Source organism: Apteryx mantelli, chromosome 15 (assembly GCF_036417845.1).
Source record: "Apteryx mantelli isolate bAptMan1 chromosome 15, bAptMan1.hap1, whole genome shotgun sequence".
In the NCBI taxonomy this organism is placed as follows: domain Eukaryota; kingdom Metazoa; phylum Chordata; class Aves; order Apterygiformes; family Apterygidae; genus Apteryx; species Apteryx mantelli.
The window spans coordinates 492,978-517,795 of NC_089992.1; the positions used below are offsets into that span (position 1 = coordinate 492,978).

The 24,818-nt window shown below is 57.7% G+C and overlaps 5 protein-coding genes across 6 annotated transcripts; 1 reads left to right on the forward strand and 4 right to left on the reverse strand.

The window, feature by feature from the left end:
* Nucleotides 1-35: 35 nt before the first annotated feature.
* On the reverse strand, nt 36-3,854 carry HDDC3 (HD domain containing 3). The gene is made up of 4 exons (XM_067305236.1): nt 3,675-3,854; nt 2,015-2,070; nt 1,683-1,923; nt 36-228 (listed from the first exon to the last, which is right to left on the reverse strand). The coding sequence occupies exons 1-4, from the start codon at nt 3,784-3,786 to the stop codon at nt 98-100; spliced, it is 540 nt and encodes a 179-aa protein (XP_067161337.1). The 5' UTR covers nt 3,787-3,854; the 3' UTR covers nt 36-97.
* NGRN (neugrin, neurite outgrowth associated) lies at nt 3,837-4,593 on the reverse strand. The gene is made up of 3 exons (XM_067305235.1): nt 4,447-4,593; nt 4,253-4,366; nt 3,837-4,174 (listed from the first exon to the last, which is right to left on the reverse strand). Exons 1-3 carry the CDS (start codon nt 4,569-4,571, stop codon nt 3,865-3,867), a joined length of 549 nt encoding a protein of 182 aa, XP_067161336.1. The 5' UTR covers nt 4,572-4,593; the 3' UTR covers nt 3,837-3,864.
* Nucleotides 4,594-5,706: 1,113 nt separating this feature from the next.
* Nucleotides 5,707-17,556, reverse strand: TTLL13 (tubulin tyrosine ligase like 13). Its single transcript, XM_013951046.2, has 14 exons — nt 17,543-17,556; nt 17,299-17,366; nt 15,580-15,698; nt 14,900-15,030; nt 13,032-13,188; nt 12,614-12,757; nt 11,390-11,475; nt 11,023-11,248; nt 10,347-10,531; nt 9,173-9,361; nt 8,528-8,711; nt 7,990-8,187; nt 5,960-6,274; nt 5,707-5,850 (listed from the first exon to the last, which is right to left on the reverse strand). The coding sequence occupies exons 1-14, from the start codon at nt 17,554-17,556 to the stop codon at nt 5,707-5,709; spliced, it is 2,160 nt and encodes a 719-aa protein (XP_013806500.2).
* Nucleotides 17,557-18,343: 787 nt separating this feature from the next.
* GDPGP1 (GDP-D-glucose phosphorylase 1) lies at nt 18,344-21,610 on the reverse strand. Of its 2 annotated transcripts, none has more exons than XM_013951045.2 (2): nt 21,001-21,610; nt 18,344-19,635 (listed from the first exon to the last, which is right to left on the reverse strand). In XM_013951045.2, the coding sequence occupies exon 2, from the start codon at nt 19,595-19,597 to the stop codon at nt 18,461-18,463; it is 1,137 nt and encodes a 378-aa protein (XP_013806499.2). In that variant the 5' UTR covers nt 19,598-19,635; nt 21,001-21,610; the 3' UTR covers nt 18,344-18,460. The 2 variants fall into 2 exon arrangements, with proteins under 2 accessions (XP_013806499.2, XP_067161395.1); XM_067305294.1 differs by lacking the exon at nt 21,001-21,610 and adding an exon at nt 20,095-20,139.
* On the forward strand, nt 20,200-24,202 carry CIB1 (calcium and integrin binding 1). Its single transcript, XM_067305295.1, has 7 exons — nt 20,200-20,290; nt 20,691-20,725; nt 21,617-21,719; nt 22,183-22,336; nt 22,627-22,745; nt 22,820-22,908; nt 23,216-24,202. The coding sequence occupies exons 1-7, from the start codon at nt 20,240-20,242 to the stop codon at nt 23,235-23,237; spliced, it is 573 nt and encodes a 190-aa protein (XP_067161396.1). The 5' UTR covers nt 20,200-20,239; the 3' UTR covers nt 23,238-24,202.
* The last annotated feature ends 616 nt before the right edge of the window (nt 24,203-24,818 follow it).

Here is a 24,818-nt window from a genome sequence, read left to right on the forward strand (position 1 = left end):
CGGCGCCGCGCCCCAAGGACACAGACAGACGGCGGTGGCGACTCGCACGTTTATTGCCGCCGCGGCGGGGCCGCCGGCCCGGCCCGGCCCGGCCCGGTCACAGCGACACGCCGCGCTCCTCGAAGAGCTGCTGCAGCGCCGCCTCCAGCGGCGGGCTCGTCCCGCGCAGGCCGCCGACCACCCGCGCCGCCCACTGGAAGTACTCCTGCACGCGCTGCGCCGACCAGCCTGCGGGGCGCGGGGCGCGCGTCAGGCACCGGCACCCCCCGGGGCCCCGCACGGCTTCCCCGCGACCCCCGGGATTCCCCGGGCCCCGGCCCCCAGTGCCCTCGGGCCCCCCAGCCCCGGTCCCGGGCCCAGCGCAGGAGAGCACCGAGCTCCCCACGGAGCGCGGCCTCCCCGCGCGGTCCCGTCCCGTCCCCGAGGAGCCCGGAGAAGGGCAGCAGGGAACCAAGGGCTGGGACGGTTCCCATGCGGGAACCTCTGGGGCTTCTCTGCTGGAAAGAGATGGGGGATGCAACACCTGTAAAACCAACTAAAGAAAGATCAGACAGTCGCCCTCTCTTCCGGCAAAGCGCAGGGCAACAAATAAAGCAAGGGAGAGCCAGGTTTGAAACAAGACAGACGAGGAAGCTGTTCACAAAGGGGGCAAGAGAGCTGCAGAACTTCTTGCCAGATGTTATGGGCACTAAAAGTTTCCATGGGCTCATGTAAGCTAGCTGGACCTTTGGTCAGATACGTGTGCAGCTAGGTGCTGCTGTAGGTGCTGCTATGTTACCTTATCTCAGCACAGGCTCAGAAGCACACACCACCTCGGGCTGCTGTGCAAACAAGGGCGCTAACGCAGCTAGCACCAGGCAAAGGGGAGAGGCTCTCACTGAGCCCCTGGAATCACTGCGGTGAAGGACACAGCGCTGATGCAGGGCTCCAGCCTGTTCCCTCACTCGTCCAAGTGTGACTGTCCCAGCACAGGATGGTGCCGAGCTGCCGAATCTTTCACAAAGACTAAAGAGCTGTTCTAAAGAGCAGCATCACAGCAGGGAGAGCTGTTTGCAAGCAGGGTGGGCAGAGGGTGCTGAGCAGGAACCAGCTGCGTGCCCAGCGCTGGCTGCAAGCTGCTCTGCTCCTTAACACCTCCTCTGGGCTTGGCTGAGTGCTCCCAGGCTCTGGTGAATCAGCCGAGCGCTCGCTTGTGCCAAGAGCCGCAAGGGTCACAGAGTCTGTACCTCATGGAGAAATCAGTCTGTCCCCGCCCACTTCCCCTCTCTGGAGTTGCGGGAAAATGGTAATTTTTTTTCCCGCTAACACCACTGTTTGCAGCCAGCTGTGGGGCTCAGGGCAGCACACAGAGCATTTTTGGCAAGGGCTGAGGGAACATCTGCCACTCGGGGTCTTGCCGGGGGCTGGAGACTGGTCCAGCAGCCACAGAAAGAGTGGCAGCCCCTTGCCATCGATCTCCTTAGGAGCAATGGTAACGGCACTGCGAGCCAGCAGCTGCCCCGCTCCCTAAGCGCTCCCTGCAGACACTGCGGAGGTGGCAGCATGGAGCTCCGCAGCGTCGGCAGCCGCTCTCGGGAGCGGAGCTGCTGCGGCTGAAGCTGGGCTCAGTGTCTGTGTGCGCTGGCACGCGGCGGCACCAGTGGCCGGGCCGCCACCCTCCGGGGCCCGGGCAAGTGCTCTACCTGCTGGGGTGCAGCGGTTCAGGTCGCGCAGATTGTACAGCTTGTCTGCCAACTTCACCAGCTTGGCCCTTGGGCTGCAGTTGGGCGCGTGCTCTATCTGCAGGCGCTTTCGCTCCATCTTTGGCAGCGTCTTATCATCCGTCACCTCTTCCACAACACGCCTCACCTCTTCCCCAAAGCACTCTTCAATCTCGGAGAACGTGGTATCCGTGTCCTCCACTGTGTCGTGCAGGAGAGCAGCCTGGGGCGAGGGCAGGGGCTGTCAGGGGCCCTGGACGGGGGGGCGAGGAGAGAGGCCCCCCGAGGGGCGCGGGGCGGCGGGAGGGCATTACCTGCAGCACAACAATGTCCGTCACGCCAGCCTCGTGGGTCAAAATCCTGGCGACGCCTGTGACGCACAAGGCGGAGAGATGGGGAGGGGGCGGGGGGGGCAGCCAGGCCCGGCGCGCAGGGGGGTGGCAGGCGGCCCTGGGCCAGTGCAGAACAGCTCCCAAGGGGAGCCGGGCAGGCGCCGTGCCGGGGACCTGCCCCATGGCGCTCTGGGGCAGCAGGGGACTGGCAGGCACTTCCCGTGGTGGGAAGCAGAGCAGGAGACGCCTCGGGCTGGGCTAGGAGGGTCCTGCTGGGGGGCAGCATCCCAGGCAGGGGGCCCTGCGGGTTCTGCCTTCGGCCAGGCAGTGTGTTAGGGGCGAGCCCCAGCCACACGCTGCCCCATAGCCCCCAGGACACCGGCCCCCAGGCTAGGGAGGAGGGCAGCTCCCGTGGGCACTGCCCCCGGACAGGGCAACGGTCCCGGCAGCGCGAGGGGGGCTCCCGTGCCAAGGGAGGGCTGGTGTGGGGCAGAGGGGTCCCAGGGGCTGCGGGGGGCCGTCTCCTGGGGTGGGCGGTGGGCCGGGGGGTCTGCACAACCTCGGGCAGGGATGTGGGACAGGAGAGCTCCCAGGGGCTCTCTCCAGAGGCAGGCAGCGGGCCAGGAGGGCTCCTGGGACCCCCCAGATGGCGCTCTGGGGTGGGGTGAGGGTCCTGGGGGCTCTTTCCCAGGGGTGCGCACGGCTCCAGGGCATGACGGGGTCCCAGGGGCTCTTTCCTGGTTGTAGGCAGTGCTCTGGACCAGGAAGGGGATCCCAGGGGCTTTTTCCCAGGGGCAGGCAGGGCTCGGGGGCTCTTTCCTGGGCATGGGCAGGGCTTGGGGGCATGACAGGGGGCCCAGGGACTCTCTCCCAGGGGTGGGCAGGGCCCGGGGGCTCTCTCCCGGGTGTGGGCAGGGCTCGGGGGCTCTCTCCCGGGCATGGGCAGGGCTCGGGGGCATGATGGGGGGCCCGGGGCGCTCTCCCAGGTGCGGGCAGGACCCTGGGGCACAACGGGGGGCCCAGGGGCTCTCTCCCGGGGGTGGGCAGGGCTCGGGGGGGCATGACAGGGGGCCGGGGACTCTCTCCCAGGTGCAGGCAGGGCTCGGGGGGCACGACGGGGGCCTTCTCCCAGGTGCGGGCAGGGCTCGGGGGCACGACGGGGGGCCCGGGGGCCTTCTCCCAGGTGCGGGCAGGGCTCGGGGGCACGACGGGGGGCCCGGGGGCTCTCTCCCGGGTGTGGGCAGGGTTCGGGGGCACGACGGGGGGCCCGGGGACTCTCTCCCGGGGGCAGGCAGGGCTCGGGGGGCACGACGGGGGGCCCGGGGGCTCTCTCCCAGGTGCGGGCAGGGCTTGGGGGCACGACAGGGGGCCCGGGGGCTCTCTCCCGGGTGCGGGCAGGGCTCGGGGGCACGACGGGGGGCCCGGGGGCTCTCTCCCGGGGGTGGTCGGTGCTTCCGTGTGGAGGGGTCCCGGTGGCGCAGGGAGGTCTCGGGGGACGGGGAGCCCGGGGCAGGACAGGAGTCCCGGGGGCCGGCGGCGCTCCGCGGCGCGAGGGTGCCGCGGGGGCTGCCCCGGGCGTGCGTGCGGGCGCGCTCGGGGGCAGCAGGGCTCCCGGCGGCGGCGGAGCGGGCGGGCCCCGCACCGATGGGGTGGTTGATGTAGGGGGTGCCCTCGGGGTCCTTCCGCCGCTGCTCCTTGTGCTTCCTGGCCGCGAAGTCCGCCGCCTCCAGCAGCCGCGCCGCCTCGGAGCCCATGGCGGGGCCGGCGACGCGCGGCCCGACGGGTAACACGCAAACGGCGGCGGGAGGCGGAGGCGGGTCCTGCCCCGCCGTTTATTGGGTGCCCGGGCCCGGCCCGCCCTGGCCCCGCGGCAGCCGGTACAGCAGGCTGCCGTCGGGCGCCAGCACCTCCCGGCCGTCGCGCCCCGCGCCCCCGCCCCGCGCCCCGCCGGCGGGCGGCCCCGGCCCCGGCGCGGTCCCGGTGCCGGTGGCGCCCAGCGCCCTGGCGTCCTGCCGCTGCCCGCGCCGCGGCGACGGGCTCCAGCGGCTCCGCAGCACCCTGCGCGCCTCGTCGGGGCTGACGCCGAAGCCCTCGGCCAGGCGCTGCAGCGGCCACTCCTCGGGCAGCTCCCGCCGCAGGTACCTGCGGGACATGCGCCCCGTGAGCGGCGGCGCCGGGCGGCGCGGCCCCGCGCCGGCCCCGCACCCGCCCGCCGCTCACCGCATCTGCTCCATGGCCTGCCGGGTCAGGCTGCGCCCCGGCGCCGCGCCGCGCTCCGGGCACAGCTCCCGCCGCAGCCGCCGCAGCCGCGCCGCCGTCCGCCGCCTCCGCGCCCTGCGGGGCACAGCCGTGAGCGCCGCCCCGGCCCGGCCCCAGCCCCAGCCCCAACCCCCGGCGCGGCCCCCCGCCCGCACCTCTCCGCCTCCTCCAGCGCCGCGTCCGGCGGCTCCGGGTCCCCGGGCCGCGCCGCCGCCGCCCGCCGCGAGGCCCCGGCGAGTAGCGCGGCGCCGCGCAGCCCCCGCCGCAGCAGCGCCGCCATGGCCGGGCCGGGCTGCACCGGGCCGGGGCGGAGCGGAGCGCGGCCGCCCCCGCGCGGCTCCTCCCGCGGCCCCCGGGCGCCGGCTCCCCCTGCCCCCCCGGAGGGGAAGCGCTCGGGAGGGGAGGGGAGAGGAGAGGAGGCCCCAGAAGGGGCACGAAGCGCACGAGCAAAGGCCGCAGGCAGGTGTAGCGGGAAGCAGCTTCCCCGCGCCGAGGGGAGAGAGGAGCCACGGAGCGGCTGCCGCTGGGGAGGAGGCTCCACCGCCCTCCCCGGTGGAGGCACGGCCGGGCCCGGCTGGAGGCAGGGGATGCCAACGCCAGCCGACTCCCCTGGCTCTCCCATCTTCTGAAGGGCGCCTGTGCTTACACGTAGATAGATGAAGCTGTCTGGCGTTTCAGCACAGCTGTCAAGTGCTTTCCAAGGCACACAGCAGGATACTCGGTCAGCCCTAGATTCAAGTCAGCAGGAGCAGACAACAGTGATCCTGGGTCTGGCCAGACCAAGCATCCTATGCCAGCAGCCATGGCTAATTAGTACACAGGAGTTCAGAAGCCTGATGCTCCTCATGATGCTGCTTGCCCCTGTGGTACACTGTGACAGACACCCCTTCTGCCCCTGCTCCTTTCTCTGCTTATAAGGCTGTGAAACAGCTGGACAGCTGGGGAACCAGAACTAACAAGCAGAGATAAACCATTGGTGGGGGAGGGCTGCCACGGCTCAGTGGAGGAGGTGTTGGTACTGGGAATATCGATGGAGCTTTGTGAGGAAGGGCCTGACAAGGCTAACCAAGGGAGCCAGCAGAAGCATGGGATCAGCATGGCAGCAATGAGACTCCTCACACTTCCCAATTCCCAGTGCATCAACCTTTGGCTCTTTGGAAACCACCCACTTTCTCCTCTGCCCCTGCAACTAGGATGCTCCTGCTCTTGGGCAGAGACTTCCAGTGGTTACCAGTTCTCAGAGTAACAGTGCAGCATCACCGCTACAGGACTCGGAGCACTTCACAGACTCTGAGCAGTATTTCTAACCCACGTGCTCCTCTCATCCCAGACAAGCCCAAGAGTATCCAGAACTTCCAGGTGTCTGCATGTGGTGCTGGCTCACTGGCTTTCTTGAGTTGCCAAGATCCAGAAACTCAGAACCAAAGTAAGATGGATCTTTGCTGGTCTCTTATGATCAAACAGAAGGATGCACATTTTAACGAACACACCAATAGGATCAGGAGAGCTAGGCAGCCATGGGAACCAACTAAGTTCCCCCAAATGGTCCAGAGGGACACCTAGAGAGAGGGGCACATTTAAACGGATGGCAGGCTTTCAGATTGTATACTCACAACCTTCAGTCTCATTTGTGGCACCAGAGAACCGCTGGCCTCTCACCTGCAGTACCTCGGTTTTGGTGCAGGGTTTGGTAGCTCCTGCAGTCGGTGCTGCCTGGCTCCACAGCCAGCTTGTGTTCTGTGGCTGGAGGCAATGCTGCATCTTGTAGCGTTCATGGTAAGGAACGCTCTGGCCCTGGACGGAGAGGGAGCCCAAGGTGGTAGGATCAAAGCTCTGGGTGGCCGGCAGCTCGGCCTTGGCTGTAGGCTTGCGTATGATCTGTTGTCCTGAAGCCCGGACTGTACCTCCCAGGAGTGAGAGGGGGATGAGTGTCATTAAACTGTGGGCCTCCTGTCCCCTGAACATACGCTGAACGAATTGCGCCTGGAAGGAAAGCAAGCAGTCATGGCTTAGTTCTGGAAGGCCTGTCAAGGGACAGGAAGGAAAAATGTTCTCTAACCAGCTACAGGTACTCACTAACATATCTCCCTGCATTTTCTCCTCTAAACATTCCACAATCACAGTCTTAGATTCAAGTCATCTGAGGCCAAAAGGCATCCCTGCGGTTGCCTGTTTGATCTGCCTACAACAGTGCTCAAAGACTCCTATGTTCTGCCCATCACATCTGTCCGAGCTGGAGCAGGGTTTGTGAAAAGGAACGCCAGATCTGGCTGGAAAGACTCCTGTGATGAAAAATCTGACCCATTCCCAGATAATTCTTCACTCTTGAAAAATTCACCCAAGTTTTAGGCTGAGTTTGTGGTTTCAGGTTCCATTCTGCTTTGTCTGGTAGAGTAAAAGGCAGCTACTATCAGTTCTTACAGAACAATCAAACCACATCTTAGACTTCTTTTTGTTAAATTAAATGAATTAATTCAAATTTCTAGTGAGGCACTAGAAGACTCCTAGGTCCTGAATAATTCCTGCAACTCTTGTGTCTGAGTTTCTCAGCATCCTTCTGAGGTGTGTTATCCTTCCAGCCAAGAGCAGAAGGCCTTTCTGGAAGCAGTCAGTGCCAGTGGAAGAGGCATTGGCCCTTGCAGGGTTTTTCATTATTTGCTGGCCCACAACTAGCATTTCCCCAACATATCAGGTTCAGCTTCAGTGCTCTGTAACAACCCTTAAAGCCTTGCGGAGTCCACAGATGACAGACTGCTGGCTTCCTCCTCATCTGATTTTAGACCAGTAGCACCAGTAGCCCGGTTTTGGAATTGGTTTGGTAGCCAAGACCCAGTTTGAGACAATCAAACAGATCTCCTTAACTTTGGGTGCAATCCTTTGTGAAGCCCAGCATTCTTCAGCTGTGCACCTTGTGAGAATCTAGGATATGGCAGCAGTATCTTTACCACAGCAAAACCAAGGGCTTACACTATAACATGCTCTTGCAGAGTGATGATGACTCTGAAGGGGGAGCCCTACACCGAGGGCTGAGTCCTATGGTGTTTTAAGAGCGTGCACTGACTTACTGTTAGAAAACATGCAGTGGACTGATCACCCCCCCTGTGAGGGGGGCTGACATTATGTAAATGGCAAGGGGTTTTGGGAGAGGCATCTTTTACAGTGCAGAATTCACTGAAGGACTTTTTTTTTTTTTTTTTGACCTCCCTACGCTTCCCTTCAGTCCCTCTTTGTTTTGTGTTCCTTTACCATGCTCCTAGCATGTTAGTGCTCCTAGCTGCTAAAAGCTTAACCTGGAGTTCACTTTATTTAGCTAGAAGAATCACGTTACTGCACCGAAGAAGCAGGTTACGCTAAACTGCATGCTGGGAACAGCAGTGTCCAAAAGGCAATATTGTCATAGAAAAAAAAAGTGCCCCTGCAGTCTGTTCTTTGGAATGCCAGTGAGAAGGATCTTCTCGGGGAAGGGTGCTCAGGGGCTCTCATGCAGGCAACTGGCATGCCCCAGGGTGCCCATTTGCAATGTGAAAAAAATTACTTAAACATACAAAAACCCAAGGACCCAGAGTCTACGCTGGATCTCATTTAACTCAGCCACACCAAAGATGCTCAATGCCCATGATTCATTCCTCTTGCTCCTACTGTGAATGTCTGTCTCCTATGGTGGCCTTACAGGATGGATCTGAGCAATCTTCTGTTACCTGGTTCTTGGAGATAACAGTGCAGGCGCAGTGGTTGTTCATTGATCTATGAATTGCAGGGATCAGCCAGGAGAGCTGATCTATGATGCCTAGACTTCGGATGAGGTTCTCACGCTGCAGAAGAGCCTTTACTCTTTTCTGCTCCTCCTTTTCCACAATATCCTGAGGTTGCATAGAGTCATACTGCATTTGTTGCATCTTAGGAAAGAAACACCTGCATTATAGCAAAGTTGAAGCCACAGGTAATGCACAAGAGAGAAAAAGCCACAGACTGCACTAGAGAGGCCTAGAGAGAATTAGAGATGTCAAGGTGGAGTGGGAAAAAGGTCCCAGTGGGAAGCACAACAGAGAATGGGCAACACTGGTGATTGCAAGTGCCCCCCAGCACAAGCTATCAACAATTCAACCTTCATGAAGGGGAGTCCCACCTTGTAGTTCTGCTCCTCGGGAGATACCCATGGGTCCAGCACTGTTTGTGGAGCCACATTACTGCCTTTGAGAACCCCATGGACCAGCACTGAGGATGAGAACAAGGTACCTTTCTGTCCCACATCCTGGTGCTTCTGTAGATGAGTTGGGTTGTAGGAGCTCTGGTTTTGTTATGGATCTGGGCTTTGTCCCCAGCCGATTCTCCTTGCAGGGTTTCTTTTTTCTCCTTTTTCTTCTTCCCAGTAACAACTTCCCACTCTTCTTTCTTCAAGCGAATTTCCTCCAGTTGCTGCCTGCCATGAAACAACAGTCTTGGTCATTGGTTCAATAAGAGGCATAGTACCAAAAGGATGCAAAGAGTTCAGTCCAAGGACATTATACTACAGTCAGAAGTTTTGTAGTGAATAGAGAACATAATGGAAGTGTGCCAAGAAATGGGCTGGGAGTGCTTTTAAAAGAGATTCTTACTCCTGTCAGAAATGCCCTTGAATTAGTTTATGCCTGCTACAAGGGTAGAGGACACATGCAACAGAGTGCCTCCAGAATCCCAAAAGTCCATGGAATATTGCATTTGCCTCTCAAAGATGCATGCTAAAGGAAGTTCTTTTGCCATGGTGACACAGCACAGGCAGAATCCCCCCTCTTCTAGCTCTCACCATCTTTCTTACGGCTCTTAAGCAATAGAAAGAGTCATTTCCAAGAGGGGATCAGAAGCGAGCAGTATTTATGCCATCCCTATAAGGCATGGATATACCTGGCACATTGCTCTCGTGCTTTGGATGCTGCTGTTTCCTGGAAGAGGGAGCCACTTTGCTTGAAAAACGGCTCATACTTGTCTGTTCCATGTGCTGGGTAAATGCGCCGGTAATCTCCCAGGTGGGAATTCTCATACTTCTCTGCCTGAGCCAGCCAGGCAGCCTGGTTGTTCTCTAACTCCTTGCGTCTGCAAACCGAGAGCAAGCATAGGCAGAGGAGCTGTCACAGGAGATTCCAGGTGTTGTACTATCTGATAAATAAAGGGCCTAGCTAGCATTTTCCCCCTTTCCTTCCCCATTTGGAAGCCTGTTCCACATAGGTTCATTGCAGGGAAACAACACTCTCCACACTTCTTCATCCTCTACCTGTAGGAGATTCTCAGATCTCTCCCCTGCTGTGCAGGCTCACACCCTGCCCCTCAGCCTTTTCACCGAACTAAACCAGTTATAAGAAAACTTCAGCTAAAAGCTGCCTATAGAAGGAGCACCTGCCACTCTTTCAGCTGGGAGCTCTCCAGGCAAGCTTGGAGCAGCTGAGGCTGCAGGGACATGCAGAGCACAGGGCTAACATGCTCAGCTTCTCCAGCCTGTAGTTATCTCAGGCTTCTTAATGGAATGGGAGCTGGAGGGAGTTCCTGCATCACCCTGCATGTCAGGAAAAGCCCGGATAGCAGGCTCATCTACAATGGTCTTAAGAGGTCATGTGGATTAATTAATCATGAAAGGATATGCAGACAAAGAAGGGTGGGAAAATCCACAACCCTGGGAAAATAACTCTGCTTTGGAGGATGTCCAGGTCCCCCTGGGTGCTCTTGCTCCCAGAAGCAGTGCTACAGTCTGTCCAGTGAGTGTCACTGTGAGCCCAGGAATGCTGGCGCAGCTTGTCAGCACTAGATGACATGACAGGCACAGCTCCATAGGGGAGGCAGCAAAGACTCTGTACAGGCCCAGGTCCAAGAGTTCTTGGACTCTCAGATCTAACACTCAGAAACCAGTCCTGGCTCTTCCCGTCTAGAATGCAGATGACTTGAGCTATCTCTTCTCAGAAGCTATATAGTGCCATGGCCTCTGGGAACTTTAATTTGAAGTGAAACAGCCTTTGTTTTTATCCTGCTCCACCATGCCCCATCTTTTCTCACCAGGAGCCTGCAGCACTATGGGGAAGAGCAGTACCTGGATACACGGGCAGTCTGATGGGCTTGAAGGAGTCGTTCCTTTACCCGCTGCTTGTCTTCCTCCAGCACCTTCCTTTTGTCACAGGCATGCACATTTATCAGCTTGATGGTATCACAGAGAAGAGCCTCCTTCACTTCACGGTCCAGGCATGAGTCTGTGGTGAAGCTGGGAGAGTGATTCACCTGCCAAAACACGGGGCTAATCTAGCTTGTCAACATTCAGCTCCTAGAATGTGCTCCCAGCAGCAAGCTCTCTGGCCCCAACCTGCTCCACCTGACACTTTCCTTAATGTTCTTCCCTGTACCAATCACAGAAAGCTGAATGCAGTGGCTGGTTCTACAAGAGTAGGGCAGATTTCATAAATTCAGAATGCTGTCACAGGTCAAGGAGTTCTAGGGCTCAGGAAACTCCCTGCTGTTACAGAGGGCGTACAGGGAACAAGTTCTTGGATCTGATGAGCTAAGGTTGCTTAGCCTATAGTAAGTAGGTTGCTTGGCCACTTGTCTTCATAGCCCGTTTAATTTTGTGAACAAGGTGGCTCATTTTAATCAACCTTAAAAAAGTTCTATTCATGCCACAACCCTTTGTTCTAGTGCTTCCCACAGACAAGCAAGCTCTCAGCTATCTGCTGTTTCCAGAGCGGTTTCAGCACAGCAGGAGAATTCTTCCTCACCTCTAGCAGCCATGGTTTCAACTTTCTATCTAGCAAAATATCAAAACCCAGTATCTCAAAGCAGGCACAGCCGGTAGTGTGGTTAGGAAAGCAGCTTTGGTAATTGTGCTTCACAACAGGGTGAGCTGAAATAAGGGTCTTTATAACAATATCTTCAATATCTTCCCAGAGTTTCTTTGTGTTGTAGTTGTTATCCATCATCCAGGCGTTCAGGGTGGACAGTTTCCTGTGTGGAGGACAGGAGATGATAAGAGCTGACCTATGATACCACGTTTCCCCCAAGAAAGAAGGAAATAAACCAGTGTTCCAAATGCAGCTTTCCTGCAGGATGTGCACAAAGAGTTGTGGCACCTAGGCAAGACAATACCTCTTACTGCCCACTGTGTCATCCCGGACGAAGTTTTCGTTATGTTTATTGATAGCGTAATTGGTCAAATGCATGCAGATATCATCCTGAGAGAGGAACCGCAAGAGACCTTCATTTATTCTTAACCTCAGAGTGTAAACAGAAACAACAGCCCCAGAGTCCCACTAGTACTAATCTAGCCACTAACTTCACCCAGTTCTGCCTCTTCTCTGTGACAGGGGCTGGCAGCAAGGAGTTAATTATGCTGGTGATTCTCTCTAGCCAGAAGAGAGCGCTAACAGAGCTCTACCCCCTCCATACCTTCTGTCCTAACCTCTGGGGTGAATGCACAGGAGTCAGCTCCACAAATGCCATTCTGGCTGTGGCCTCACCAACAAACAAGGGAGTCCTCAGGACAGAAGCTGCAGCAAATTTCTGCAAATTCATCTTTTTCCTTTATTCATCGAAAGCAGAAGGACTCTGAGACATACACATACTGCAGTTAAAGAGGGCATATAAATAAGCAGCCCTGGGGTAAGTGGGCAGACAGGCAGAAGCAGAAGCCTAGAGTATCTCCTGCCAGACACCATAATGAGTGATCAGAATGCAGTGATACCACACTGGAGTCCATCTTTTTTTGGGATTTCATAGCGTACAGACCCCTATTAGGAGGGGAACATGGGCACAGTCTGCACCTCTCTTTCCCAATTTCCCTCCCTGGCTCTCCTAGACTGTTCTACTACCACTAGGTAATCCCCAGCTCCCTCTTCTGCTTGAAGCAGGTAGGCAGGACAAGGAGTGACACAGATTCAGGAAAGCTCATAAAGGGGGAAAAGCAGTAGCAGTGTTGCCCAGAGACCCTGTGGAATCTTTGTCCTCGGAGGTTTTCAAGACCCAGCTGGAAAAAACCCTGAGCAAACTGATCTGAATTCAGTGTTGACCCTATTTTGAACAGGTGGTTGGACTAGAGATCTTCCAAAGTTCCTTCCAGTCCAGACAACTCTATGATTCTGTGGTAATGCCAGTAAACAGCCCAAATGTGGGACCTGTGAGTCTCCCTCCTTCAAATACTCCTGAAATACCTTCTGTGAGGAGAAGGTACAGAGAGAGGGGGAAAAATAAGAAAGAAGAGAGCTGGGAACCCACCAGTCCCTGGCTTTCCAGGGTCTGGAATGTCCCTAGGACAAAATAGTGGCTAAAACCTATGAATACTATGTGAGTTTCATGGAAACTTCCCTTTTTTACCAGGTTGCTGCTGCTGGGCTCGATGTACCTCATGGTAGCAAACCGGGCCAGACCCTCCTTGTAGACAAAAATCTTCAGCGGGTCACAGGATGTGACCAGCACATAGATACGCATGTCAAATTTAAAGCCATCAATAAGGAAAGGCTGTGAGACAAAAGGTAGAAGGAACCATGAGATAAGGAAACGTTGACAGGTGTGCTGCTGATTCCTTGAGGTTGGCTACTCTATTTGTACTGCTTGTGTCACTTCTTGGTAGCTCAGGGGTGAGGGGAAACGCAAGCTTCCACTATGGCTCTGCTGTGTTGCAGCCATACTGATGCCCACGGCTAAGTCTGGAAGAAGTAGGGCAAAGGAGACAAGGAGGATGCAGCTAGGAAGCTGGAGTCTTCCACCTACATTGCAAGACAGTCCCCGTTACCTTAGAGATATATTGCTGACAAATCATATGTTCTCCATGCTTGATATCCTTTGGGTTACGTGTTACGAAGATACCTCTCCCTTGGCAGCCGCTGTCTGGCTTGCAGATGAATGTTGTATTTTTCCTCACATGACTATAGGCCTGGAAATCCCCATAGCTATACAACGAAAGAGCGACTGTTAAAAGTTAAAAACCACAGCCCCTGAACTTTCTCATAGCATTTAGATACTCAAACTATGGTGCTGCGGGCCAGTACAGACTAAACTTTTACAGCAGAGGAATAGTACAGCTATTCCTGATTTACGTCAGTTATAAATTGGTCCTTTTGCAACCTGACAAAGACCTCCAGGTTCCAACGCTTAGTTGCACACATCTCTACCTCTGCCAGGAGGTTCATAGGAAATGGTCACCACTATTCATTCAGGAGCCAGTAAGATTTTGGCTCTGCTGCTGCAGAGAGATCAGGAGAAAATAAACAAGCCCTGACTACAAAGGAGGAAGAAGTCGCAAGTTTTTAAGACACTTTCATTCTGGCTCATCAGCAAACAGACAAGAGGCCACGGTCAGAACGTTCTAACCAGGGTGCAAAGGCTCACAGTTTAAGCACACACATCACATTAGATGGCTGATCTTCAAAAGCAGCTCCACTGAGAGTGAGGGTGCTTTGAAGAGTCACACCCATATGCCAGTTAATTATTTTGCTGTAGATGGAGGAGCACTGTCTCTGTCTTGGGCATCACGTGTAGGAAAAGAGGTAGGCAAACAGGATAGATTCCAGAAGACAGTGCCAAGAGGAATCAAATTCCAGGAAATGTAGCCTGGAAAGAAAGAAGTAGGTTTGTTTTCTCTAGAAATGAGAAGATTGAGAGGACACATGACAACAGCCTTCCAATAGACAACACATTAGCAAAACACAGCAAACCACTGTTCTCCAAAGCTAGTGTAAATGGAAGAAGTAGTGTGGTGCTGATATTTCAGCACAGATTCTTCAGGTCAGGTATTAAGAAAGTCTTTCTAACCAAAGGAGAGTTTAGCTGTAGAACAGGTTATGAAAGCCCTTCTTGGAGGTTTTCAGGAAATGGAAGAAAAAAATCTGTAGAGAATGTCTAAGAATAGATACCGTGTCTCCTTACAACCAGCTGAACTTAGAGTGCTCTTTCGTCTCTTCCAACTCTACATTGCTAACATTGTTTGTCTGTATATGATCAGAGAAGCCAGACCTTCCCCAAAGCTTGAATAGCTTGGTGACAGCTTACATAAAACCATGTGTTTTGTTTTGCATAAGGGCCTGCACTGTCTCACTATCCTCCACCATCACACCGTATGCTCTATTGCAGCAGATGGCAGAAGTGCAAAGGGTTGTGAAGACAACCATCGCAGTTAATGGTGTGAGACTGCCTCAAACCCCTGTACTGTTCCCTTCCTGGACAAGTAACGAGCATTGGACTCAGTCTATATGGGAAGAGAGTCTCATACAGTGTTCTGCAGTTACCTCTCCTGTTCACTATGGGCTGCACAGAGACATTCCACAGAAACACAGATATGACATTCCCATCTAGCCCATTGCCCTTTGGCTTTCAGGGTGGTTCTGTCTCCCAAGATTTAGTCCAGTTCAGACTGCAATCAGTCGAGCAACAAGGCATACATTCTACGGGCTAATTCAATGTAATAAGAATTAAAGATGCATGAAGCTAGAACCATGGTTAGAAATATCCCATTCAATTCTAGGGAAGGTTATGGAGGCCCAAGCCAAGATATGAAACCTCAGAGGGTTTCACCCCCACCCACGGCCTGGCTGTCAACTGTAGTGGTTACCACTTCCTAATTTCAACCCCCTGTTGTCTGCTGCATTAATGTGTATAACTCACTCGGCTGGCAGGCACCAAGTACGGGGAAAAATATTGTACTCCTTAGGGAAGAGTTTGAGCATGCGGTTAAGATTGCGAGCCAACAAGTCCTTACGGCAGATCTCTGTCATGCCTGGAAAATGGTTGATTTTCTGAAACAGGTGCAGAAGAAAAACAGAATCAGCAAAGGAACAGCAGCGGTAGTCCTCAAGACCCAAGGAAAGATAGGATACGGAGAAACAAGCAAGCAGAACAGGAACTGGGGCCTGTGGTTGCCTTGAATGTCTGCTGAGAAACAGATTATGCTACAACTGCTTTATCTGAACTTCATCAGTATGATTTATCTGCTCATTCCATCTCAGCCCTACAGCTCTCCCTTCCTAGAATATCACAGTTTCAGGAAGGGAGCAGTTTGTCAGCAAGAAACATTTATTTCATACCAAATTAAGGGGTTGGCAGCTTTCCAATTCAGGGTACTAACCACCAAACTGTGGCTGATGGCACCATATCAGAAACATAAATGAAGTAAAGGCTTGTGAACCTATGCACTCTGGAACTGATGCAGACAAGAAGGGGGTATAGGTGCTAATTTTGGACACTTATTTCATTCTGCAACAATATGGTCCAGAAATGACCCTCTGTCTCAACCTCCTTTCCTGAGCTCTTCCTGCTGGGCACTCTTTCCACGGAGGGGTATTTACCTGAAACCGTTTCATTTCCATGACACGCTCCAGAGAGACTGAGCAGTCAGTCCAATATATTGTCCAGTCCTCATTTTCTCCCACTTCTTTCAGCCCACAGCTTTGTGCAGCACGCCGCACTGTACCAAAAAAAGCGCATGAGAAGGGGCACCTCTGGACCAAGCAGAAGGTATAAACCCCAGTGACTGTTAAATCTCCAAAGCAAAAAGGGACAGGACTATGGAATGAACATCTCCAGAAATCCACTTCCACTCTCAAAGGTGACAAGATATTATTGGTGGGACCCTTAAGAAATACAAGTTTTACCTGGCTAAACTCAGCACAATGCTCTGACTGCAGGTATACTGGGAACTATCAGCCCTGAAAGTCCACTTGCCTTGGGGTCCAAGAGCACTTCTTGAATTACAGCAGGCTTGAATCTGCTACGGGCCTGACACCACACAGCCAGATACAAATCTTTTGAAGGTATTAGTTTCATCTTTAAAATCGAAAGCTACTTGGCAGCAGAACACACAAGCTTTTGGAGTAGAAGGTTCTTACTGGGATGATTATTGTTAGTGCCAATTCTGAATTTGGCCTCTTACAGAGCTGGGGAGGGGATGAAGGAAACACACACACTATGAAATTGGAGTAGGTCAGCAAGAAAACACAAAAAGGGCAGCTTGAAGCCAGAAGCCTCCCTCTTCCCAGGCACTTACAAGCAGGTAGCCATACCTGAATAAATAATAGTGTGCCTTTTATTGATAATATCTGAGCACATCTCCCAGGAACACAATCTTGCTGCCAGGCATTGCCAATAGTCCTGTTGCATATTCTCGACTGATCAGCACAGCCTGCTAGTTCTGGTAAGAGCGGGCCTGGGCACCAGAGCTCTGGCGGTGTGAATGAAACGGGCCAGGTTCCTATGGAGCTCACACTGCCATTCCATCTCCTCTTGTAAATTCTTTCCCCTTACTATCACCAGACTGTTTGAGCATGGCCCTTAGTGAAATATGTAGTACTGGCCATGCTGTATAGAAACGGTATTCTTTGCACAGCTGACAAGGCTGTGACCTTCAATAAAGCAAATGTGGCTGTAATGCTAAAATAATTGTCATTAGCAAATTGACTAATAACATCCATCAGATGCCATGAGCCTGTTCTCTTATGATACATCTCATGGCAGACAAAGAGGGCAAGATGGGAGAATGAAACAGCTACCTAGGGCATGTCACTGAAGAAGAACGGCAAGAGAGGTTCAAGGTACCTATCCAGCCTGTTCCATGACCTGTTCCAAGTTAAACAAGTGGACTGTTAAATGAACTTCTCAGTTCATTTTCTCAAGCACAGGTATAAGTCTTGCATCATAACTGTCCCTAACCAAACCTTTCTCACCAATTTTAGTGGATGTTCTGGCTTTGGCAAAAGAACACTGCTTCTTAATCCGGAGAGAAATCTCTCCAAATTAGTGCACAGGTGCAAGTGAGTAGCAGGAGGTTTGCAGTGCTGTTGCATATTTTGTATCTTTTTAAACCAGAGACCATCTCAGTCCAAAGGGTGGTCAACTGCTTACTTTTCACAGGGGTTCAAGTCACTTACAAATAACAAATACATAAAACAAAAGCCACTGTGCAGTGAAATTTCAATTATCAGCACCCTTCACTGGGTGAACAGGCATTTCACAAGCTTGCTGTAGGTGGGCCTGATCTGAAGGGGTACCCTATAATACTGTGGACTTACCACTCTCATACTTGCAGCTGGTCAGATTGATGGATGCAACGCTGGAATTGAAAGAGATGGTAAGACAGCTTCAGTGGGGCAACCAAGATCCCATCCTGGGAACAGGCAGTCAGAAAGGAGACAACCATGTACCTGCATACATGTACGTGACTGTCACTCCACAGAGTTACTCAGCAAACCTGATCTGGTCCCAACATAGGCTCAGCAAGCCATGACAAATAGGGGTCCTGAATCTGGGTCCTACCATTGACACTGCATGCTTAGAATTATAGGGACAATTTAAGGGAAACAGCATTTCTTCTGATTCAGAAAGTCACCAAAAAGCCTCAGGGGGGCTCGGGACCAGAGGGGCCCAGCTATGCACTACTCGCCTTAGTCAGATTCACCGGTTTCAGAGGACGGAGTCTCACTGCTGCTAGAGGGCAGCTGAGACAGAGCACAGGCCTCAGCTGCTCCTGCTTTCTGGCAAAAATAAATAAAACTAACACAATGCATATAATACATATACATTTTATGAGAACACGCACGGCACGGCCTTTTGTATCTGGGAGCAGCACTGCTCCGCTCTGAAATATGACAGAGGAAAACTTTCCTGCGGGAACTCCCAAACTGGACCCAGCAGAGGGGCAGCAACGAAGGAGGGGAGTCGATGAGCGTATGCGTGTGCGCGCACCAGAGCACAGCTCTGAGGCCAGCGTCAGGCCTTCGGCCCACCCAGGCTGGGGCCCCCCGAAGGGCCGCGGCCCCCGGGCCCGGCCGCGGCGCACTCGCCTGTGCTTCCTCCTCTTCTTCCGCGGCTCCGGGCCGCCCCCCGGGCCGGCGGGGCCCCCGGGTGCAGCGGGTCGGCCTGGGGTCGCGGGGCCCGGGGCCGCGGGGCCCGGGGCCGGGCCCGCCGCCGCCGCCTCGCCCGCTGCCATGGCGCCGGCTCCATGGCGACGGGCCCGCGCCGCGCCCCCCGGCCATAGAGACCCCCCCCGGCGTCACGTGGCCACCCCCCCCCCCGGCCCCCGCCGCGCCTGGCTTGTGATTGGCTGGCGGCGCCTCCTCGCGCCCCCTGGCGGCGCCCGCCGGCCCGCGCATGCGCCGAGCGGGGACGGCGGCCCGGTGGGGCCAGGCCGGGCCCGCGGGCGAGGCCGTCGCGGGGGCGATGGCGGTGGCGGCGTCACCCCGCGAGCAGCCGCGCCAGGTCCCCGCGGAGCTGCTCCAGCTGCGGCTCCGGGAGCAGGTGCTGGCGGATGGCGCGCAGGGCCTCGGCCTCGGTGAGGCCGCGGAAGGCGGGGGCGGCCGCCAGGGGCAGGTGGCCGGCCAGCTCGCAGAGCGCCACGGCCATCGCCGCCTGCGCCTCGGCGCCCAGCGCGGCCCGGCGTGCCCACAGCAGCACCCGCAGCCCCGGGCAGGCCCCGCCGGGCCCCGGCCCCTGCGGCGGCGCGCCCCGCGTCACCAGCACGTTGTAGGCCACCCCGCGGTCCAGCAGGCGGTCAGCGGCGCGGCAGACGTCCCGCGCCAGGGCGTCCAGGCCCTCGCCCTGGCTGTAGAAGAGGAAGCCCGGGGCCGGGACGCCGCGCAGGAAGAAGAGGCCTGGCGCCGGGCTCAGGGGCTCCGCGGGCGCCGACTCCACCAGCAGCGGCCAGTTTAGGTAGAAGCCATGCAGATGGAGGTGGTTGACGGAGGCGAAGGCCCCCAGGCTGTTGAAGCCCACGCGGAAGCCGGGGTGGGCGCTGAGCAGCACCGCGTCCAGGCCAAAGCGGAGCAGCTCGGGGGTGAGGACCTGGGGCAGGCGCAGCGTGGGCTCCGGCAGGAGGAGCATGTGGCCCAGCTCCAAGGGGCTCACGTTGATCACCACCAGCACATAGTCGAGCTGGGGGCGGCCCGCGGCCGGCGGGTGGGCAGGCGACCTGCACATGCGGAACAAGACCTCACCGGGGCGGATCTGGGTGAAGTTGAACTCCTGAGGGTTGAAGGGCTGCCTGATGCTGTGGATGACCTGTGACTTCCTCTTCTCTACGCCCCTCTGGATGTTGAGCTGGGCCACCAGCTGCATGGGGCCAGGCAGGACACGGGTCTGCAACTCCCCCAGGTGATACCGAAACAAGCCCAACTCCATCCTGTGCTTCCAGCCCTCCTGCAGAGCACGGTCAAAGCGGGACAGCGGGTAGCTTGGTGGGTCAGGCTCGCTTCTCCACCCGGCTCCGTGCGGGATGAACTCATCCTCGCTGTAGACAAAGTCCTCGGGGTGGGGAGCGTCTGGTGACCCCGGCTGCTCCGGGGGAGCCTGGTCCCCGTCTGCTTCGGCTGCCATGCCAGGTGCCCACACGGCTCTGCCCTGGGCTGCACCTCCTGTGGACCAGTGAGCAGGATGTGAGTGCGTGCCGCGTGTGTGCTGGGCAGAGCGGGGAACCCTGCCGCAGCCGGGCGGGCTGCCCCGGCCCGGTACCCGGCCCGCCCAGTCCCCGCCCCACGCCAGCTCCGTGACTGCCGGCACAGGCAGCGGGAGGAAACGCTCCGCGCTGGGGCAGGCCGGGAGCGGGGGGCTGGAGGGGCCCGGTCAGCACCCGCTGTGCTGGGAGCCCCGCGCGGAAGGGGCAGAGCCTGGCCCGGAGCTGGGCACCGGCGGGCAGGGGAGCTCCAGCCCCTGCCCCCGCGCCCCCCTGCTCCCACGCCCCGTGGCCTCCCCTTATCCCCTCTGCCCCACTGCCTCCCTCATCCCCCGTGCCCCACTGCCCCAGCCCCAAGGCCTCCCCGCCTCCCCCGTCCCCCCTGCCCCCCTCCGACCCCTCTCCCCCCCCCCCCCCGCACCTGCGCCCCACGTGCGCGGGCCGCGCGCCGGGCGGGCGGGGCTGCGGCGGCGCAGGCGGCGGGGGCGGGGCCGCCGGCGGGGCGGGGCGGGGCGTTGCCATGGGAGCGGCGGAGTGACGTGGAGGCGGAAGCGGCGCGGGCCGCCATGGGGGGCTCGGCCAGCCGGCTGCCGCGGGAGGCGCTGGGCGAGTACCAGGTGCCGGGGGCGACCGGGACCGGGACCGGGGCCGGGATGGGGGCCTGGGGGCCGGGACCGGCCCGGGGGCAGGATGGGGGCCCGGGGCCAGGCCGGGATGAGAGCCCGGAGGGCGGGACCGGCCCGGGGGCGGGATGGGGGGTCCGGAGGACCGGGCCGGGATGCGGGTCCGGAGGACCGGACCGAGATGGGGGGTTCGGGGGGCGGGACCGGCCCGGGGGCGGGATACAGGATGGTGGTCTGGAGGACCGGACCGGGATGGGGGTTTGGGGGGCAGGACTGGGCCGGGGGAGGGATGCGGGATGGGGGGCCGGAGGACGGGACCGGGATGGGGGTTCGGGAGGCAGGACCGGGCCGGGGGGGGCCCCGGGGGTGCCGGGCTGACCCCACTCTCCCGCAGGAGCTGACGTTCCTGACCAAGCAGGAGATCCTGCTGTGAGTACCCCCCGGGCAGCGTCCTCGCCCTCGCGTCCCCCCACACCAGAGCGGGGGAACGGGGCACCCGGCTCAGCCACGGGGATGCTGTCCCCAGGCACACATGTGCCGGGGGAGCCCTGCTGGGGCACCCCCCCCCTTCTGCCCCGCTCCCCCTTCTGCCCTGCTCCCGCTGTGCTTTGGCCTCCGTCCCCCCACGGAGTTTGCCTCTGCAGTCGGGGTGGGGAGGCCCCCGGCTGTTCCTGGCCCACTGGCTTTTGTGGTTCTTTTCTTACGTTAATGAGCTGCTGGAAGCAAAGTAGGAGACAGGAAGCATAAATCCTAGGCTGGGCCTTTCCCACTTGTGGGACTGGCAGGGTGTCAAGTTTTGAAGGCACCCGGGTGCGGCCTGCTAGCCCCCGCTGGTGGGGGAGCAGCGGGTGCAGGCCTCGCCTGGTCACTCAGGAGTGTGACGTGCTGCGGAGCCAGCATGCTGGGTGCAGGGCTGGCCGTCGAGCTGCTCCGGACGTGTCTTGTGCGGAGGTGTCTGTTCACTCTTTGAAGTCTGCAGGCAGCCTTGAGGGTGGGCAGGCAGCAGGGCCGGCTCTTCCCTCCCTCCTGGTGCCGGATGCTGCAGTTCCAAGAGCTGGTGCAGAGGCATCTGCCTTTTGCAAGCCGCAGGGGAAGCTGGCCCAAGAGGCAGGACCGCCTGGGACTGCGTGCTCCTACCCCTTGATCCGGCTGGCGTGCAAGTATTGTGCTGTTGTGCACAGCTGGCAGGGAGCTGTGGGAAACAGGGTGTCCCCCTCTCTGCACGGCTCCTGGGAAGAGCTGCCTGCGCTGCCTGTGCCCGGAGGGCTGCCTTCTGAGCTGCTCGCTCCACAGAGCGTCTCTTGTTCTTGCCTCTTCAAGTGCCTACAAGAGGTTCAGTGAACTGCTGCCAGAGGAGGAGAAGGAGAATGCCCGCTCAGTTCGGATTCCCAAGAGCAGGATCCTGACGTTGCCTGAACTGAGGGTATGGTATCTGGGAGACAGCAGCACTGAGCTGCTGCTCCCTTGCTCCTGGGCATGTTCCGGCAGGTCCCTGTTTACTCTCCTAGGCCCTTGCAGTGCCAGCGCTCTGTACTCAGCTCACTGCCCGTAACAGTTACTCAGGGAAGCTGTTCGCTTATCGCACGTCAGCTCCATATACAAACAACTTCCTTGTCCCTGCTGTGCCCCAGGGGATCCTGGAATTCCCTGCTGCGTGCGGCTGCTATCGCGCTGCCGTGTTCCCAGGGACACAGGACAGCTGCAGTAGCTCTGTGATGAACCTGCTGCCAGAGGGGGGTAGCAGCCTGCGTGCGGAGTCAGCGCTCGCTGCGGGGTCAGCACGAGGCCAGAAGGGCCTGCCGAAACGCTGTCTTGCCAGCCTGCAACCGAGGAAGCAGGTCTGGTGCTGCCCAGCCTCGCCCTGAGCCGTTGCGGTGTGTTGGCAGGCAAACCCCTTCCAGCACCGCATCTGCCGGGTGTTCTCCACCTCCGAGGATGGGGATGACAGCATGTCCTTTGAAGACTTCCTTGATATGCTGAGTGTCTTCAGCGACTCTGCTACCTCAGAGATCAAATCCCACTATGCCTTCCGCATCTTTGGTAATGATTGCAGGGGGGTGAATACTGTGCCCTGGGATCCCTCTCCCTGCGGTGGGGGGCAGGTCCTTGTTCGCGAGGGCTGGCCGTGCCCTCGGAGACGGTGGCTTTAGGTACTCCCTGGGGGGACTGCTAGTTTAGCACGATGTGCAACAGCTCCCCAGCGCCGATGGCTACAGCGTGGAGCCTGCTGTGGTCGCAGGTAGTCCAGACCCTCTCCGTCTGAATGTGGGTGCTGTGACTCTGTGGGGCCACTGAGGCCCTGTGGGGACATAACTTTCCTCTCTCCAAAGACTTTGATGATGATGGGACTCTGGACAAAAAAGACCTGGAGAACTTGGTGAACTGTCTGACGGGACAAAGCGAGGAGTCCAGGCTGAACAGCGCGGAGATGGAGCAGCTCATCCAGAATGTGAGTACTGTCAGCCTGGGCATGGCCTGCTGCACGGTCCTGGCCACAGCTGCTCACGTTTCCCTCCCCTGCAGATCCTGGAGGAGTCTGACATCGACAAGGATGGCACCATCAATCTCTCCGAGTTCCAGCATGTCATCTCTCGCTCCCCTGACTTTGCCAGGTACTGCGGTCCTGTCTGGGTACTGTGGTCTCCAGCTGTGCCATTTGTCCTGAGGGGCCTGTCTGGTGGGTTTGCCCATCCTGGTCTCCATGCTTGCTTCGTGGCAGAGCTCTTTTAGAGGCAGTAAGGCAAGGCTATGCTGCCTCCTTATGAGGTCTCTCATAACGGTGAAGGGAACTTCATCCTTGCTAGCTCTCTGCAGAGCCTCTTCTGCACAGGGTAATGCTGCATCCCTGCAGCACTGGGCACTCGCAAACCTTGCTTGCAACACAGCAAGGAGGTGCAGAACCTCTCGTATCTCTTGCAGCTCCTTCAAGATTGTTCTGTGACAGCCCCACAGCCCTTCAGCAGAACTGCTTCTCTGGCTTCTCTTCATGGTCTCCAGACTGCAGCTCTTCACGATCTCCAGACATTTCCTCTTTTTGCAAGCAGAGCAGCAGAGGCTCCTGCTCTGTACCAGCCTGAGAATGCCATACAGTGCCTTATGCAGGAGGCCCCTCCTGCTCTGCACAGTGTCTCCTGCTCCTCTTTCACACCCGGTAGGCAAGACTGCAGGCTTCTCCATAGTCCTGCAGCCTCCACCATCCTTGCATGGCTCCGCAGACCGCAGACGTGCCCTGCCTGGAGGCTGGGCCAAGTCTGCTGGACCAGGAGGGAGCTCTGCTGTCAACTGATCGTAACTCCTTATGCAAATCAAGTGCAGCTCTGCGTGGGGTGGAGGGAGGACTACAGAGGCGCTCCTGGCTGGAGCACCAAGTACAGCCCCTTTCACCCCCTCAGCACCAATCTGTGCCTTCCACTAGCAGGCGGGGAGCTGTCTTCCTAGCCAGGGCCCTCCTGGCTCTTCAGTCTTCCCCCAGGCCTCCCTGCAGCAAAGTGGATTTATTTCTCAAAGCAATAACGTAAGTGGCACTTTAGCTGTCCCAGCCCAGCAGCACTACTGTGCCCCTCATGGCTGCACAGGACACTTTCCTGACCCTAATGGGCACTGTGCCTTTCCGCTTGCACCAGCGCAGAGGGCAGCAAAGCACCTCTCCCCCCGGGACAGTGAGAGCTGAGCCCCCAAAGAGCCTGCAGCCCTGCTGTGCCTCTAACCACGCTCAGGGCCCGGTGTGATTTTTTTCTTTTTTTTGGGGGGGGGGTCTTTTTCCCTCCCCTCTTCTCTCTGCCCTCGCCACTGGCTCAAGCTCAGCAGTTGTGCTGGCTCTGCTGGCCTAGAGCAAACAGGCACCTGAGCCTGTTGCTCTCTGTGTTCCCGACAAAGCACAAATAAAAGGCTCAAGTTTCACCCTCAGCCTTGGCCTTGCTGTGTGTGGATTTTGTCTCACCTTGGGGGGGGGGGGGGGGCGGGTCTTCTGCAGGTTCGGGTGTATTGGAAGGACACAGGCTCCTGTCTGGCTCTTCTGCTTCTGCCTTTGTGCCATCTGCAGCTCCTGGGGCCCAGGTCCTAAGTCCTGCTTTGTGGCATGCCTTTCCGAGAGCCATCTTCCTCCTCTGCAAAGCCAGAGCCTGTTCCCGGCATGCTCAGCTGCTGCACAAAGAGCTCAGCTCTCTCAAGCAAGAGGCACAAAGGAAAATCCAGGGCAGGCAGCAGCTACCTTTGCTTTGGGGCAGTGCTGGAGCCCTTTGTGTCTGTTCAGCGAGCAGACTTTGCCCTGGCCAGCTGCCAGATGGCTTGAAACAGCTTTCCCTGTGCTGGAATGGCACTTTGCAGCAAGCCCAAGTCCAGCCTTGCCTCTCGGAATAGCACTCCTGCCACGCGCGCCGGCTTTCCCGCGAGAGGCGCCCTGCAAGCCACTGCCTGGGCTCCGGTGCCATGCGTGACACGGCCGGGGGCTGGCGCGGGTCCCTGTGTCCTTCACGGTTGGCGCCTTGGACGCTGGTGCGTGCTGGGCAGGCTGGCGCTTGGC